Source organism: Ursus americanus, chromosome 33 (genome assembly GCF_024610735.1).
Source record: "Ursus americanus isolate L20-20 chromosome 33, mUrsAme1.1.p, whole genome shotgun sequence".
In the NCBI taxonomy this organism is placed as follows: Eukaryota; Metazoa; Chordata; class Mammalia; order Carnivora; family Ursidae; genus Ursus; species Ursus americanus.
In genome coordinates this window covers 11,649,694-11,666,204 of record NC_142159.1, presented here as the reverse complement: position 1 = coordinate 11,666,204, position 16,511 = coordinate 11,649,694, and the positions used below count along the sequence as shown (strand labels likewise).

At 57.5% G+C, this 16,511-nt stretch overlaps 2 protein-coding genes across 24 annotated transcripts in view; one reads left to right on the top strand and one right to left on the bottom strand.

Annotated features, from left to right (window-relative positions):
• SLC30A2 (solute carrier family 30 member 2) overlaps positions 1–16,511 on the bottom strand; it is a 40,595-nt gene that overhangs the window by 16,954 nt on the left and 7,130 nt on the right. For 16 of the 22 annotated variants that reach the window (XR_015722832.1, XR_015722829.1, XR_015722835.1 and 13 more), the window contains exon 8: positions 560–10,566. The gene's annotated coding sequence lies outside the window, so the exon portion shown is untranslated. Of the gene's footprint in view, positions 1–559; positions 10,567–12,485; positions 16,272–16,511 lie in introns of those variants that run through there. The other 6 variants (XR_015722847.1, XM_045782703.2, XR_015722848.1 and 3 more) reach the window with 4 other exon arrangements.
• Positions 612–14,347, top strand: EXTL1 (exostosin like glycosyltransferase 1). 2 transcript variants are annotated; one of them, XM_045782700.2, is made up of 11 exons: positions 612–1,378; positions 6,671–6,761; positions 7,035–7,142; positions 8,202–8,321; positions 8,897–9,029; positions 9,235–9,341; positions 10,134–10,223; positions 10,996–11,082; positions 11,486–11,646; positions 12,684–12,855; positions 13,016–14,347. In XM_045782700.2, the coding sequence occupies exons 1-11, from the start codon at positions 612–614 to the stop codon at positions 13,184–13,186; spliced, it is 2,007 nt and encodes a 668-aa protein (XP_045638656.2). In that variant the 3' UTR covers positions 13,187–14,347. The 2 variants fall into 2 exon arrangements, with proteins under 2 accessions (XP_045638656.2, XP_087714826.1); XM_087858700.1 differs by having other exon boundaries at positions 12,950–13,085.

The window sequence follows — 16,511 nt, the reverse complement described above, 5'->3', positions numbered from 1 at the left end:
CTATGGGGGGCGGGGTCTAATTTTAGCTCCAGCCGCAGGGCCCCACAGCCCAGGAGTGCCTGCCAGTGGGCACAGGGGCGGCCGGGGCTACTAGGGGGCTGCTCAGGCAAGGGGAGGATTGGGGAGGTCAGCCCCGCTTCTGTCCAGCCCCGCACCCTGGCCAAGCCACCTCCTGTGAGAGCCCTGACAGGTCCCCCATGGCCTGGCAGACTGCCCGCCTCTCCGCGGAGGCCAAGGTCAGGGGGTGCAGCCAGGAGGGCAGAAGGACGTGGCCTTGCAGTGTGGTCAGGGGATTGCATCAGCCTGAGCAGTGCCCAGGGGCAGGGGGCGCTGCTGGGGGGGGCAAAGCCTGGCTTGGTTGTCCAAAGGCCAAGGAAGCAGATTCCTGACTGCAAGAAGGCAAGGCCACAAAGCTGGCTCCTACCTGGCCTCCTGGTGCCTGGCTGGTGACTTGAGGTTTGACCTTACCCAGGCAGCCTGTTCTCCATGGGCCTCAGTCTTCCCATCTGTATAATGAAGGGGCTGAACTAGAAGGCTGATTCCAGCTCCAGCGACTCACCCTCAAGGCCTTGCTCCTCCTGCTTCCCCCAGCCCCGGCTGCGGGTGGCCACATGCAGTCGTGGAGAAGAAAGTCCCTCTGGCTGGCACTGTCGGCCTCTTGGCTCCTCGTCCTTCTGAGAGTCTTCCCCCTTCTCCGCCTGGCAGTGCCTGCCAGACCCTGGGCAGGTGCCCCCCAAGGCTGGCCCCGCTGGCTGGATGCGGAGCTCCTGCCGCGTTTCTCCCAGCCTGGGGAGCTCCCAGAAGATGACCCTCAATCTCCTCGAGGCCCCCGTGGTGGCAGCTGCGACTGGGGATCTTGCTTTGATGTCTCCAAGTGCAGGGGTGGTCGTCTCAAGGTGTTCGTGCACCCGGTGGCTGGACCGATCTCTGACTCTCACCGCGGGATCCTGGCTTCCATTGAGAGCTCCCGCTACCACTCCATCAGCCCTGATGAGGCCTGCCTCCTCCTCCGCCTGGAAGCCCCCGCTGGAGAGTGCAGCCCGGTGCCCCCGCAATGGAATGGGGGAAGGAACCATCTGGTCCTCAGTCTCCACCCAGCCTTCTGCCCCCAGACCTTCCAGCTGGGACAGGCGATGGTGGCCAAGGCCGGCCCCACAGTGGACACCTTCCGGCCTGGCTTTGATGTGGCCCTCCCGCTTCTTCCTGAAGCCCACCCATTGCGAGGTGGGGCACCTGGCCAGCTGGGACAGCACAGCCCCCACCCTGGGGTGCCCCTGCTAGCCCTGGCAGAGGAGAGGGGCGGGTGGCGCACAGCAGGCGCTGACTCATCTGCCTGCCCCTGGGATGGGCGCTGTGAGCAGGACCGTGGACCCGAGCAGTAAGTGGACCTTTACCCTCGGGGGCTGGGTGGGAGGGATCTGCAATGGAGTGAGCCCAGAGGCCAAGGTGGAGGGCGGAATTGAGATGGGACCGGAGAACCAGCTAGGCCTGGCAAACTCTGGCCTCCTGCTGCTCAAATTAGACAGTGAGAACCGCCCCCCCCCCACCAAGATGGTACTTTGCCACACGGGGTGTGCAAAGTCGGTTTTGGAGTTCTTCCTGGGGGATCTGTAAAAACAAAAATACGACTCACTCCCACTTACTCTTTTTCTCTTATTCCAGTTCCTCCTTTCCTAATATTTTAACGTATATGTCTATTGTGTTCACTCTGTGCTAAATTATAAATAATGGTTATAATAAAATAATACAACTGCTATCATTTGTTTGTGTACCAGATGCTAAGCTCAGAGAGGTTAAGTAACTTGTCTGAGGCCATCCAGACAGAGAGCACAGCCAGTGTTGAAATGCAGAGTTGCCTGTTTCCAAAGCCTGCAGCATTAGAATTCTGTGTTTTAACCAAGAGTGTATGATCAACCCATCACATACCTGAGAGCTACGGAGCTTGAGAACTGGTCACAGATGGAAGCTGCCCTTGTGTCTCAGTTGGGGGATTAATCTCTTAAGGAAACAGCAAGTATGAATGAGGTCAGACCTACAGAAGAACTTCCAGCCAGTGCAACCCAACCGCCTTGGAGACATGTGAGGGGCATGGTGGCCTATGGGACACGGAGAGTTGTTCAGAAACTCCCCTCCTGGGCTAGTTGGAGTGACACACCTCAAGTGAAAAAGCAGTTAATCCCTAAGTACCCTGATCCCCCTGCACCCCCGCGAGGCTGGAGGTGTCCAGAGGCTGGTTGGGCAGGCAGGAACTCAAGTTTTTTTGCGGCCGTCCAGGGCCCGAGCGGCACAGGGTTCCTCCTCCCTCTCTGGGGCAGACCTGAGTTGGAACCTGTCACTCTGGTGTCCTTCCCTTGCTCCATCCCTCAGGTAGCCCGCTGTTCTCTCCTAGAACAACATGGGCTATTCTCAGCTCCACTCCCCACTGGGAATTCTTCACGTGGCCAAGCTCCCTTTTTGCCTCTGCTTCTCAGGGGCTTCTCTCAGCCAGAGGGCTCTCCTGGGAATGCAATCCCTCTGCCTCTTCAAGGCAGTCACCAGGGAGCCCCACAGCCAGAGGTAGGAATGCAGTTGCCTCGTCAGCCCCCAGGCCCTCCTGCCCGGACCCATCCCTAGAACGTCCTCGCCCGTGATCAGAAAGATCGGGACCCCCGCCACCCCAGGCCCCTGAAGCTCAGAGCTCAGACGGAGCTCACCTTCAGTGAACAAGTTCTCTGGTTCACCATGGCCCCGCCTGACCTTTCTGATTAGGCTCTTAGCTATTCTTGCTTACAGAAGGTTCTTCTTTGGGCTGACTTTAGTTACTGCCCTGGTGAAGCTGAAAGCTATTTTAAGCTGAACTTCTTTGAGAAACTGAAAGTTAGGGAGCTGCATACAGTAGGTGAACTCTTGACTCACTGAAGGTTGACTGCTTGATCCCAGGTCGGCTAGAACTGGTCAAGGCTTTCCAGCCTCTGAGTAGCGTGTGGATGCATTTCTTTCTGAGGTGTGATGCCTGGCAGCCTGTGACTGTCCTCTGCAATTTCACAGGTTCTGTCTTTGGCCTCAGCCCCCCTGCAGGGGACAGGCCTTGTAATCTCTGGAGTAGCTTAAGCCTCAGTTTCCCTGAGGTGTCAGGCAGCTGCCTGAAGCAGCCAGATGGGACAGGGACAGAGGGAGAGAGGGAGGCCACCAGTCACAGGGCAGCCCCCGGAAGGTGGCCTGAATAAGCAAGTACTGGCCAGAGAAAGAGGCAATTCACAGCCCCTGCCACCATCCCACAGCCGCTGTCCCACATTCACTGGGCCTGCGAGGGTGGGGGAGGGGAGGGGAGGCAGTGAACACGGCCGGGGGCGGGGGGGGGGGGCCCTTCGCACAAGTCAGGCACCCTCAAGTACCCTTCAGGGAACAGGAAACTGAGGCTCAGAGAGGTGGAGAGAGACAGCCAAGGCCCTTTGGTGACGAGCTCCTTGATTCGCCATGGCCTCCCTCGAGTTGGTGATGGGGCGACCGCGGAGCTGGGCTTCAACCCTGCACTTCTGGCTCCAGAGCCTGTATTTTTCCACCCTCGGTGAACAGTCTCCTGTTGCTTTGGAAGAAGCCTCCACCCATTTAAATTGTTATTTATTTATTTTTATGAATAGGGAATTCATTCACAGGGTACCAAATTCCAAAGGCACAAAAGGGTATATAGTCAAACTCCCTCTCGCCCCTGTCTCTGGCCACCCAGGTTTCCTTCCTGGAGCCAAACACCGTCTCTAGTTTCTCTCCCGTCTGTTCTGAGGTACTGTGTCTGCACAAACGACGCGTACCTATGCTCTCCCCCACTTAGGTTTGTTTTTGTTTTTTTTTTTACATAAATTCAATGCATGTTTTAAAATGATATAGGAGGCGCCGTGCCTAGGTCCCATGGTACTTTCAGGGGCCCAGGAAAACGTTTTCATTTCTTTGAAAATCAGAAGGAAAAACCATACTTTTAAGTAGAAGAAAATGTTTTAATATATATGTTTTGAAAGATTTCATTTGAGAGAGAGCACGAGCGGGGGCGGGGGGGGCAGAGGGAGAGGGAGAAGCAGACTCCCTGCTGAGCAGGACTCAGGGCTCGATCGCAGGACCCTGAGATCATGACCTGGGCCGAAGGGAGACGCTTGACTGACTGAGCCACCCAGGCGCCCCTAATATATAATATTAATGTCTTCATTTATTTTTAAGTAATCTTAAAATGTGCACAACCCCGTGACCAGGAGTTTCACACTCCACCACCTAAGGCAGCCAGGCACCCCAGTGGTTTTGTTTTTATACCCATGCTTTATCAAAGGTTATATAAATATATATTATATATACATATTTATTTATTTATGGCAGAGAGGCCCCAAAGGCCCAAGTGCCAAGGGCACACAGAAGTCACATGTGGACTTGCCTATGTCCAGCCCCGTGGAGCCACATTGACTCCATCCCTGGGCACTGTGGCAAACAGCCTATATGGTCACAGACCCCTCAGACTTCACAGGCAGTCGCCATGATGTCCCCTCCGTAACACACACACACGCACGCACACACGCACAAAGGCAGGGGCTCATACAGCTCTGCTTACATACCTCTACCGATGGGGATCTCACCATCTCCCAAGGCTACCCCCTGGCTACTGTCAGCCAGACCCAGTACTAGAATTGGTGCCGAAACTGACCTTTCAGACATTGGGCCCACTGGCCCTGGGTCCGTCCTTTATCACAGCCTGAGCAACCATTACATGCCCAGTCTCGGCCGGGGGCTCGACTCAGCCCTGGGGACGCTAAGATGAGGAAGGAAGGGCCCCAGCCCTCAAGTTGCTTGGTCTTGTGGGAGAGGCAGGCAAGCCCCTGGGTAGGAGCCACGGTGTGAAGCAGAGAGATGCTGTGCAAGCTGCCTGGCTTGCTGGCTTCTCTCCCTCAGAGCTGAGGGCCTCTCTAGGCCTCCATTCCCTCATCCGGAAAGCAGGGGACTAACCGCACAGACCTCCCTTCTCTGAGGGAGGGCTGTGAGAATGAAGTGAGTGACTGCATGTAAAGCACTCAGAATAGTGCTCAGTGAAGGTCAGCGTGGCTCCTTACTGTGGGAGCAGAGAGGAGGAAGCCATCTCTGGAAAGATCAAGGAGGGCTTCCCAGAGGAGGTGAGGTTTGAGCTTAGACCTTAAGATCGAGTAGGAGGAGGGGCACCTGGGTGGCTCAGTCGGTTAAGTGTTTGCCTTCGGCTCAGGGTCATGATCCCAGGTCCCACATTGGGTTCCCTGTCAGTCTGCTTCTCTGCTGCTCCCCCTGCTTCTGCTCTCGCTCTCGCTCTCTCTCTCAAATAAATAAATAGAATCTTAAAACAAAAAAATATATATTTAAAAAAGATCAAGTAGGAGGAATTCCTTGGACTATAAGGCAGAGAGGGGTGTTCCAGGCTGAGGGACGATAGAGAGACAGAGGAGGAACAGTGGAGGTCAGTGAGGATTGACGAGTACAGTTTAGTCAGAAAGCTCTTTGTCTCTGGGTTCTCGGAAGCCTTGAACTTAGGGCTTCTCAGTCCCTTAGGGCTTTGTTGGGGGGGAGGGGCGGGGAGGAGGGCTGTAGCTGGCTGGTGCTGTGCCACCAGAGTTAGAGAAAGTCCCGTTGTTTAACTCGTGGCTTCTTCCAGAAGCCTGGTGGCCACCTGAGCAGTAGAGACAAGGCAGCAGGCAGAACCCCTGAGAGACCCCTAAGCCGCAGCCCTGGGGTAGTTCAAATAACCCAGGGGCAGGAGTAAGCCAGCTCTGCCTTAACCCTTTCTGAGACCCTAAGCTAGTCCTTGAGTCTCTCTGAGACTCAGTCTCCCCATCTGTTCAATGGTTCAGACTCAGACCAGACAGGCTGTAGCTGAGGAGGGTCGTGGGACCTCTGGGCCCTATTCCTCAGTCCCACTCTGAGCAGGCGTTTGAGCCCAGGAGTCCTGCCCCCTCCACACCCACCCTGCACCTCCCAGTAGCTAGGTCATGGGCGCTGCTTCCCTGGGTGGGCAGTCCCAGGGAGGTGGCTCCGAGGCGTCTGTGACTCAAGCCCCTCCCCCCACAAACACACACAGAGTGTGGCCCTGGGGCTGGGGGAGAAGTGGGAGGAACAGAGGAAGCCTGTCCTCTGGATGTGAGGGCCTCTGGGCAGCAGCTTCCTGTGCGGTTCCAGGCTGGGGGCCCAGCCCACCTCCTGACAGAGGAAACTTTCATGGGCCTGGGCGCTCGGGATGAGGGGAAGGCAGGGCAGGGAGGCCACTCAGGTGAGGGCCGCCCGAGAATCTGCGTGTGGCAGAGCAGTGGGGGGGCAAACCTGTGCCTCAGACCAGGCCTTGGAAACAGCTGGTCCCGCCACCTCCCGTTTTGCAAATGAGGAAACCGAGGTCCAGAGAAGAGAAGGGGGACATGCCTGAGCCCACCAAGGGCAGAGCCAGAGCTAGAACCCAGGGCTCCAGCCCACCATGGGGGAGGGGCGGGTGTGAAGCTTGTGTTTGTGTCAGTGTTCCGTGTGGCTGTGTGCGTGCATGAGTGTTTGTTAACATATGAAGCACAGATGGTGGGTTTGCACATTGTGAAGTTGGGAGTGTTGGTGTGGGGGGTTAGGGGGTCATCAAGGGAGCCAAGTGGGATGAGGGGCAGCTGTCTCGGGCCTCATATGTGCGGGACCCCCTCCTGTACCTCCTTAGGACCCACCTGGGGGCAACGCTACCCAATGCCACCTTCTGCCTCATCCCTGGCCACGGTCCTGATGCCTTGCACTTCCTCCAAGCCCTGCAGGTACAGCGCCAAGCTAGGCATCCCCTGGCCCTGTCCCCAGACACTCCTGAGCTGGCAGGCTCTCCGGGCCTAGGCCGATGGGAAGGGACAGTGAGCTGCCGGCACCCGCGCTCACCACACCCTCTGTAGAGCAAACCCCACTGCCCAAAAAAACCACCTTTCTCTCCTCTTTACCCCTTGCCCCCAACCCAAGCAGCTGCTAATTTGGAACTGGGGGAGGGGGAGTGTGTGTAGGGTGAGAGTGGGCTCCCCAGTGCCTCCGCTTTCCCCCAGGCTGGCTGCATCCCTGTGCTTCTCAGCCCTCGGTGGGAGCTGCCCTTCTCCGAGGTCATCGATTGGACCAAGGCGGCCATCGTAGCTGACGAGAGGCTCCTGTTTCAGGTAGCTCAGGGCCCTGCCCACAGGGTGGAGACTGGACCCAGGACACGGGAGGAGCCCGGGATCTCGGCCCCCAGGCTGATCTCAGTCCTCATCCCTATGACCTGTATGTGTGTATTCATGATTTTGCTCCAAGCCCCAAGCCTCTGGGGCTCCCATAGGATCAGAGAGAGGCAGAGACTCCTGAAGGTTCTGAGAGTGAGTCCTGAGCCTTTTCCAGCCTCAGTTTCCCCATCTGTACAATGGGATAAGTTAGACCAGCTAATCTCCCATGACTCCCACCCATGACTCGACCAATTTAAGGGAAAACCACAAAAAATCCAAAATCTGAGTGCCTCCATGGAGGCTGGGGTGGGAAAGCAAAATGCATAGTGATTTTTCCAGCTGATGAAACTAATTTTGCCTGGTTATGAAAAATCTGCATAAGCCTCGAGACCCCTGAGAAGCGAGACTGGTAGAGTAGTTAATAATAATAGCTACCAGTCACTGAGTCTCTGCCATATGCTAAGCACTTAATATTTATTATCTATTTTATTTATTTATTTATTTTCAAGATTTCTTTTATTTATTTGAGAGAGAGCGCATGTGTCCATGAGCAGGCGGAGGGGGAGAAGCAGACTCCCAGCGGGAGCAGGGAGCCTGAGGCGGGGCTCAATCCCAGGACCCTGGGATCATGACCTGAGAGGAAGGCAGACGCTTAACCATTTAACCGACTGAGCCACCCAGGCACCCTGTATTATCTAATTTAATCCCCACAGCTACGCTATGAGGCAGGTACTATTATTATCCCCACTTTACAGATGAGGACACAGACTCAGAGAGGTTGAGTCGTTTGTCCACAGTCACACAGTTACTAAGTGGCATTTAGGCCCAACTCTGTGTGACGCTTGAACTCTTTACTGTTACCTGGGACTTGGCCAAAGGTGGCTGCTGCTAGCTTACTTGGAAAACCTTGGGGAGAAGGCTTCTGGTTCCCAGACCTCCAGCCTGGGTGGCCCCATCTCAGAGTCAGTCAGAGCCTGACAAGGCGCCATGCTTTCCTTTCCTCCCTCTGTGCCTCAGGTCCTCGCTGCCCTCCAGGAGATGCCCCCCACGCGGGTCCTTGCCCTGCGTCAGCAGACCCAGTTTCTATGGGATGCCTACTTCTCCTCCGTGGAGAAGGTCATCCATACCACTCTGGAGGTGAGGGGGACTTCCATGATGGGGGCCGTGGTGCTTGGCTCCTGCCTCATCCCTGTTCCCTCTCCACACCCCTCTCTCTGGATACCTCTTCTGCCGCCTGTTTGGACTTCCCCCTTGAAGAGGCTTCTAGGATGCATCTGAGACTTGGCTCTGAGCTCTTGGACAAGTTCCTTCCCCAGTCTTGACCTCAGTTTCCCCCATCTGTAGAGGGATGGCTCTGGCCAATAGATTTCGAAGCATGTGCCAACATGTCAGCCCAGGTGATGGGCAGTGGCTGCCTGGAGTGCTGTGTTAAAGGAGATTCTGGGTCCGGGAAGAATGTCACGATTGTTAGCCAGTCTGCCATGAGTGAGGAAGGAAAAGGAGGCAGCCAGCTCATCGTCATCGGCCACCTCTGGGCACCATCACTGAGTGCCCCCTACTCTGGACTTCTCTGAACAATCCGGACAGCGATGCAGAGGCAGCCCTCCCAGGAGCTTGAAGGGGGGGGGGGCTACGCCGGGTCTGCGCTTCCCCAGACCCTGCGCACGACCACACCGGCCACTTTCTCAGCACAGCCCTCTCTCATTTCACAGATAATTCAGGACCGGATCTTTGGAGCATCCGCTCACCCATCGCTCTTATGGAACAGCCCCCCAGGCGCCCTCCTGGCCCTGCCCACGTTTTCCACAAGCCCCTTGGACTTCCCCTTCTACCACCTACAACGGGGTATGCCCTGGGGATGGGGCAACTTGAAGTCCCCTTGCCAGTTCTTCTCAAGTCTGTCCCAGCCTCAACCATAGAGCCCTGCCAGGCCCTTCCCTGATTCTCCAACATTTCTCCTGGCTCCTGGAGTCCCCCGCCCCCCACTCAGGTCACTCTTCAGGGGGTCCAGTCCCCTCCCACCCTGACAGCCTCTGTCTTATTCCCCCAGGCTCTCGGCCTACAAGCAGGTTCAGCGCCCTGATCTGGGTGGGGGACCCAGGCCAGCCCCCGCTGAAGCTCATCCAGGCGGTGGCAGGCTCCCAGCACTGTGCCCAGGTCTGTCCCCCTTGCCAGCTGGGGTCCTGGGATCCAGGGTGGGGGCAAGGGAAAGGGCAGGACCCTTGAAGACATCTAGACCCCAAGTGTAACCACACATTTTTGGGGGGGAGGCACAGGAGGGGTTTTCAAGGGCCATCACTGCCCTCCTCTTTAAGTCCCAATGTCCTTGTTCCTTTCCTCCCTGCCCCCCCCCCATGAAAACTGATGAAATCGTGTAAAAAGCAGGTACCCTTTGGGGCGGCTGGAGAGGTAAACAGACATGCGCTCACTCGTGGGCTCACCCATCGGTCATTTTCTCAGTGCCAGGCTGTGGGCTTGATGCGGAGGAAGCAGAGAAAAGGCAGGAAAGGATCCTGCCCCGGATTCAGATTCGGTTAGCATTTCCTGGCTCGCGTTGTCAAACCTCACTTCCAGAGAAGCCACAGAGACTCTTGAGGGGGCTCACGGGGAAGGGAAGCCCTCAGCTCATCTGGGGACAGGAAAAGCAGCTCCACAGATGGCACGTTTGAGCTGGGCAGTGAATGATAAAGGAGCAGAAGAGAACGAAAGCCTTTGAGAGAAGATGGGGACGGGGTGAGGGGCCGGGGCCCAGGCTAGGGGCCACCACAACGCTCTCCAGCTCTAACGCGATCTGTAGCTACCTCGCGTCACCAGAACTCCTGCCTTCCTGAAGCCCCGGGGGCAAAAAACAGGGCAGCGCTGAAAGGGCCTTGGCTCCAACTAAACTCTCCCAAACCCACAAATAGAGCTGCTCTCCCAGACTGCGGGAACACCCCGTTTTTCTCCTAGATCTTGGTTCTCTGGAGCAGTGAGAAGCCACCCCCACCCAGGTGGCCCAAGACAGCAGTGCCCTTGACTGTCCTGGCCGGGCAGAGGAAGGTGAGGAGCGGGGTGGGGGCACGGCAGGCAGGGCTCCAGCCCCCACATGCTGGGAACCAGGGAGGCGCACGCAGGGTGCGCTTGCCGGGCCTGAGCCAGACCTGGAGCCCAGGCAGGCCTGCAGCGGGTCGGGAGGGCCCTCCTCCCAGCTCACTTGAAGATCTCCTCACGCAGGCTTCGCTTGCGCGGTGCGGGTGGCGGGCTGTCTGACGTGGGTCTCAGCTGCGGGCCCAACGGAGACGATGCTCGTCCATCCCTGACCCTTGTCGATTGTGCTTCCAGAGAACTGGGGTCTCACGTGATGAGGGCAGGCAGAGGGAGTATGTTGGCTGCCTTGGATGAGCTAGAGGAGAAACGTGGGGTCTTGAGGAAATGAGGACAGACGGCAGCAGGTTGAGCCGGAGGAGGGTGGCTTCTGAGAACCCAGGGTGGGGGCCGACCGCGTGCTGTGTGGCTCTGGGCAAGTCCCTTCATCTCTCTGGACCTGTTGCTTTCAAAGGGAGGATGTCTGATAGCCCCTCCCAGGGTTGAGGTGAGCATGTCATGCGACAGGAGGAATCCCGAGGCGTCGAAACTAGAAGGGCCTCGAGGTACCATCTGCCCATCTTACCAAAGGGGAAATGGAGGTGCAGAGAGCTGCAGTGAGTGCTGGGCGCCAGGGCCAGGCAGCCCAGCTGTTGTCACCGCCCTGTCGCGGCTATTTAGACAGTCCCTGTGGGAGCCTGGGGAGGGTTCCCACGGCTGAGTTGGCCTCACCTCCCTCCCACCACAGGCCAGCGACCGCTTCCTGCCGCACACAGCCATCAGCACTGATGCCATCCTCAGCCTCGACGCGCACAGCAGTCTTACCACAAGTGAGGTGAGGACGGGGCCCAAGAGGAGCCCAGGGTGTAGAGGGGACAGGGCCAGAGGGGCCGTGGGCAGCCCCCCAGATTCCCAGAGCAGGGAGGAGCAGATGACCAGGGCAGAGGTGCACGCTCCTGCTTTTGAAACCACCCCTGCGAGCCGATCAGCCTCCTCCTTAGCAATCTAGAAGCTTCTGGCAGACTCTTGAAAACAGTTTCCAGCTCCCAGCTGAAAAAGCACTGTTTCTAGCTCCCTGTTGGGAACCCCACCCCCACCCCAGCACTCCTGGAAACTTTCATGCTCCCATCTCCTCTCTGCTGAGTCCCCTCGGCCAGGCTGGCCTTGCCTCCATTATCTGTGGGTGTTCCCGCTGGTCGGGAAGTCCCTCCTCATACCTCACTTAAATATCTCCCCAGGTGGACTTTGCTTTTGTGGTGTGGCAGAGCTTCCCTGAGCGGATGGTGGGCTTCCTGACATGGAGCCACTTCTGGGATGAGGCCCGGGGTGGCTGGGGCTACACTGCGGAGACGGCCAACGAGTTCTCCATGGTTCTCACATCAGCTGCCTTTTACCACAGGTACAGATGGCTGGCCTGGCTCTGGGAGCAGAGGGCCAGAGACCCCCTTCTTGAACCATGAGCAGGGTGGCGTGGGAGGGAACACAGCAGTCAACCTAGAGCCCAGAGATCCAGGTTCAAGGCCCAGATCTGCCACATCCCAGTTGTGTGATGGGCAGATCTCCTCACTTCTTGTGAGGCTCAGTTTCCTTATCTGGAAAATGTTTTCACCTCACAGGGCTGATGTGATAATCAGATGAGAAAACCAGATGAAGGCCTTGGCACACAATCGGTCAACAAATGGTAGCTAGTGTTATTTTAAAACAGAGCTAGGTAGAGGATAGGAATTTGGGGTTGGCGTTGGTGGTGACGAGAGAATGGCCCTAAAGCTTTGTAAGTGTGTGTGCGATGGGCTGGGGACTGTCCCAGGCCTTCCACAAGTCGATTGAAGCACCTGTCTTTGGGGTAGGGACTGAATTCTGGAAGGCCCCTTTAGAGGGGTTCCTTAGATGTGTTTAAACCAAGTATGTGGAACCCAGAACCTCTAGTGCCTTTACCCAGGAGCTCTGCAGGCAATCCTCAGCAGAGTGAATACCCCTAAGGTCTGCAGGGTGGGCCTAGGTGGTTCTGTAGGAGGGCGGCGTGAAGCAAGGCCCACCCGGAGCAGCGGCATCTGGTTAATCCCCAGCCTTCCTGAGGCAGGTCTTAGGGCTGCCATGTTTAATGGCCTTGGAACCAGCTGATCCCCCAGCTCATTCTGGCTGAGTTCAGACCTCAGAGCCCAGGAGTGGGGGCCTCATGGAGCTGTAAGGGAGGGGGCAGGGAGGACACCATTTGCTGGTGACGAACCACAGAGCACAGAACAGTAGAGAGGTTTGTATTTCTGGTGTAAGCTCTCTGAGGCGGCCAGGGCTGAGACGGGAGCAGGGGTTTCTAAAGAGGCATGGGGTTTGAGGTCAAAGGGAGAGCGAGGTCAGGAGGGAGGAGAACGGGGCCTGGCAGGAAGGGGTGGCGGGTGAATTTGGCTGCAGCCTTTCCCTGTCATCCCCCTTGCCCAGGTATTACCACACCCTCTTCACCCACTCCCTGCCCGAGGCTCTGAGAACCCTGGCAGATGGAGCACCCACCTGTGTGGACATCCTGATGAACTTCCTAGTAGCAGCAGTCACCAAGCTGCCCCCGATCAAGGTGCCCTATGGGAGGCAGCATCTGGAGGCCAGACCTCTACTGGTGAGGATACAGGGGGCCGGGTCGGCTGGGGGAGGGCGCTGGCTGGGGAAGGGATTCCCTCTCACTGTCTAACCCCAATCCTTTTTTGCTGCAGGGTTCAGGGGCATGGGGGTGGGTTCAGAAGGACAGAGAAGACCTCCAACGCATTTCTCCCCCTTAGACTCCTGGGGGCCCAGAGTCGCAGCCGCCGGCCCAGGACTGCATCAATCAGATGGCGGCGGAGTTTGGCTCCATGCCCCTGGTTTCTTCTCGCCTCCGTCTGGACCCAGTGCTCTTCAAGGACCCGGTGTCCGTGCTGCGCAAGAAGTATCGCAGCCTGGAGAAGCCCTAGGAAGGACCAGCAGTGCCCCCAGCCCTGCTCCTGGGGGCACTGCAAGGGAAGGGGCTGGGAGGGCTCAGCCCCCTCCCTTTGGACATCTGGAGACCCAATCAAGGCTGCCAGTTAGCCAACACGTCAGATCCCTATTAGCCAATCAGCCCAGTGCCCCGAGGCGCGGGGCCTCGCCCCACCCTCCACTCCAGCAGCTCTTGGCAGGTCGCAGGTGCCCGGCGCTTACTCTGCGACTATGCCCTCACCTGTCGCTGATCCTTTGCCTGGAATTCCTTTCTCAGCTTCTCTGCGGGAGCAGACTTCTCCTGTTTTTCAGATCGCCTCCCCCACGGACTTGCCTGACCCCCATCCCTGACCCAGATCCTCTGCGCTTTCACAGCTGCATCTTTCCCACACTGTTCCTGCTGCTTTGCAAGGTACAGTCAGGCCCCAGGGCCAGCCTGGAAGCCCCAGGAGGGCAGAGCCACGTCCTCTTCTCTCTGGCTCGGCAGGTGCTTCACAAGTATTTGACGAACAGAAGACATCAACTGTGTGCCCGGCCCTGTGCCGTAGTTGGGAGTGTGGAGAGTGTGCCAAGTGAGACAAAATTCCATCCTCCCTCAACCTCCGGTGTTCCTAGTCCGGCAGTAAGGCAGCTACCTGCAGATGCCTGGGTTGCCAGGCCCGATCTTCGCACAAAGAGGCACGGAGAAGCCAGCTTCAGGACTTCCTTCCCTACCTGGCGCGCGAGCCGAGCCATGGGGCCAAAGGAGAAAGAGGATCGCAAGGAGTCCGTGCCAGCCCAGCCCAGGGCTCTGTACTTCGGGCCGCGACCACTAGGTGTCAGCGCCACACCACACTCCCTCTTCCCGTAAAGGGACCGGAGTTCTAAACGCCCCTTCGGTCAGGGGGGGACCGGGCAAGGGGATGTGGAGTGTTGGCAGGGCGCAGTCTGAGGTCTAAACACTAGGGGGAGGAACTTGAAAGAACAGCCCCACTCCTTTAGCCCACATACTCAGGACTAAGAAGCCATTTCTAGGTGGGCTGGGTGGGAGATGGGGTTGTCTGGAGCCCCTGGCTATGACAGTGGAGTGGGGGAAGGGCTGCTGGGTTCTCCAGGGTTCATCCACCTGGAACTGGAATTATCACTTCCGAAATAAATCGCGTGTCCTTGCCCCCTCATGCTTGGGCTATAAATACCCCTACAGCAGCTGCGTGGGGGAGGGGGAACTCAGGGCTTGGGGGGGAATGGGGTGACCCTAGAGAGGTGGGGGTGATGGGTCCAGCCCAGGTCCAGGGTGTCAGGTGTTTTCCTGCTTTGATGGCATCGCGGCTTTGGAAACTCTCGTGACTAGCTCACCCTGGCTGGCCAGAACATGCTGTCCCCCAGGGCTTCTCCAAGGCCTCCCACCCCCACCCTCCAGCTTGACCTCTGGCCCCTGGATGACTCAGGTCCTCCCTGGAACCAGTCACAACTGGGGTGCAGAGAGGGCTCTCCCTTGGGAGGCATGGGGCTGCTAGATTATTGAGGCGAAGGGGGACCTGGGGGTTAAAGAGGACGGAAGGCATTCTGGCCCAGGGTCAAGAACAGTTGAAGGTGGGTGAGGAAGAACACAGCTGTGGCCCAGGCACCCTTCCCAGGGTGGGGAGGGCTCTAAGCGCCAGGCCCAGCCAAGAGAAGGAGGCACTCTTCCCCTTCCCACTCACAGCTCTGGCACCCAGATATTTAACTGCCCTGGCATGGCCTTACCCATGGAGGGCACTGCCAGGCCCAAGGGCTCACACTGTACCAACACGCAGCCCAGGTTTTCGGCTCCTGCTGTAGACGGAGGCCTGGGTGACTGAGGCAGAAACCCCGACCTGCTTCGGTGGCTGTGTGACTTCAGAGACTCAACCTCTCTGAGCTTTGCTTTTCTCATCTGTAGAAGCAGTCTCCTGAGAGGGGTGTAAGGACTTGGCACACAGCAAAGCTCAGGATCCAGGTTCCCGGGGCCTGGAGGGCAGAAGGGGTTTGACTCCCCAGAGACTGGAGTAGAGTAGAGCACAGCCTTCAGTGGTCCCCCGCCTCACACTTCCAGGCCACAGACTTCCCACAGATTTTGAGGGGCTGAAGAACCCAACGACCTAGACCACAGGTAAGCCTGGACGACAGTGCTTGAAAGGCATCAAGAGGTTATTTCACAGACGGGAAGAGAGAGGCTCACAGGGGAAGGCGAGTGACCAACCCTTCCTCTTCCTGCCACAAATCAGGGCAGAGTCAAGACAGAGTGCTGGCCCTGGGGAGGCTAGGAAGCCCACCTGGCCTTTGGCGAGGTGGCCTCAGGCAGCATCTTTCCGGCGTGATGATCAAAGTACGCACTCTGCAAGGAATACCAGGTGCTTAACAAATTCTGGCTCCGGTCCCCACAACAACCCTGTGAGGGTAGGTTCATTCTTAGTCTCTCCTTCTCTGATGACACCTTCGGGCCACCTACTGAGTGGTGGTGCTGCCTTCTCTGTGAGACTAGGGACCAGTCTCCCCTCCTCATCTTGTAAACACAAGCTGCCCCTAATTTGGGAATCTAGATACACCTCAAGAAGCCGTCTCCCATCCGTTGTACAACCAACCCCTTTGTCCTCCATCCTCAAGTTCTGAGCGGGTCAGGCCACACCAGCCACAGCGCTGGCCCAATCACATCGCATGTCAGGCTCTGAGATCCCTGAGACTCTATCAGGACAAGAGAAGTGGGCCAGGGGCTGTAGGGTTATTAGGGCAGAACCCACACTGAAATCCCTGCACCCCCCCCCAACCACCACCTGAGGCAAGGGAATCATTGTGTTGGCACAGGGTTCCTGGGCTGGGGGAATAAGGAAAGAAGAAACCACCCAGGTCCTGACACGGTCAGAAGCCTCCCCCCTCCAAGAAAGGGAAACATGTGGCTCAGAGCTGAAGTAACTAAGGCACAGACAGGCCTCAGGGGCCCGCTGGTTTCCCACCTCAGAGGGACAGGTCGGAGAGTGCAGGGTCCTCACAACTCCCAAGCCCCAAGGCCTCCTTACACCATGTTGTTAGAGGCAGAGGGAGAAGGGGCTTCTTCATAGATTCGTAAGGCAAAGGCCAGACAGACTGAAATGAGGAATACGGCAGGTGAGCAAGGGGACGTTGGAGCCAGTCTCCCCTCTGTCACCCCTCACTGTGCCTCCCTGCCTTTTCAGAGGCTGGTGGTAGGAAGGCGTTAGCTGAGGATTAGGCCCAAACCCAGCCCCGCCAGGCACCAACCCAGAAGCTGGAGGAGCGGGATCATACTACCCTTACACCTGCTGAGTCTCCATCCTTAAACTGGCTATCTAGTCAGATGGGGGACGC

Bases quoted from the DNA above. Each gene is read 5' to 3' on its own strand.
- EXTL1 (XM_045782700.2), top strand. From the start codon at position 612: ATGCAGTCGTGGAGAAGAAAGTCCCTCTGGCTGGCACTGTCGGCCTCT. The intron at 7,143-8,201 runs GTAGCTCAGGGC...TCTGTGCCTCAG, and splicing joins ACGAGAGGCTCCTGTTTCAG to GTCCTCGCTGCCCTCCAGGA. The intron at 9,030-9,234 runs GTATGCCCTGGG...TTATTCCCCCAG, and splicing joins CTTCTACCACCTACAACGGG to GCTCTCGGCCTACAAGCAGG.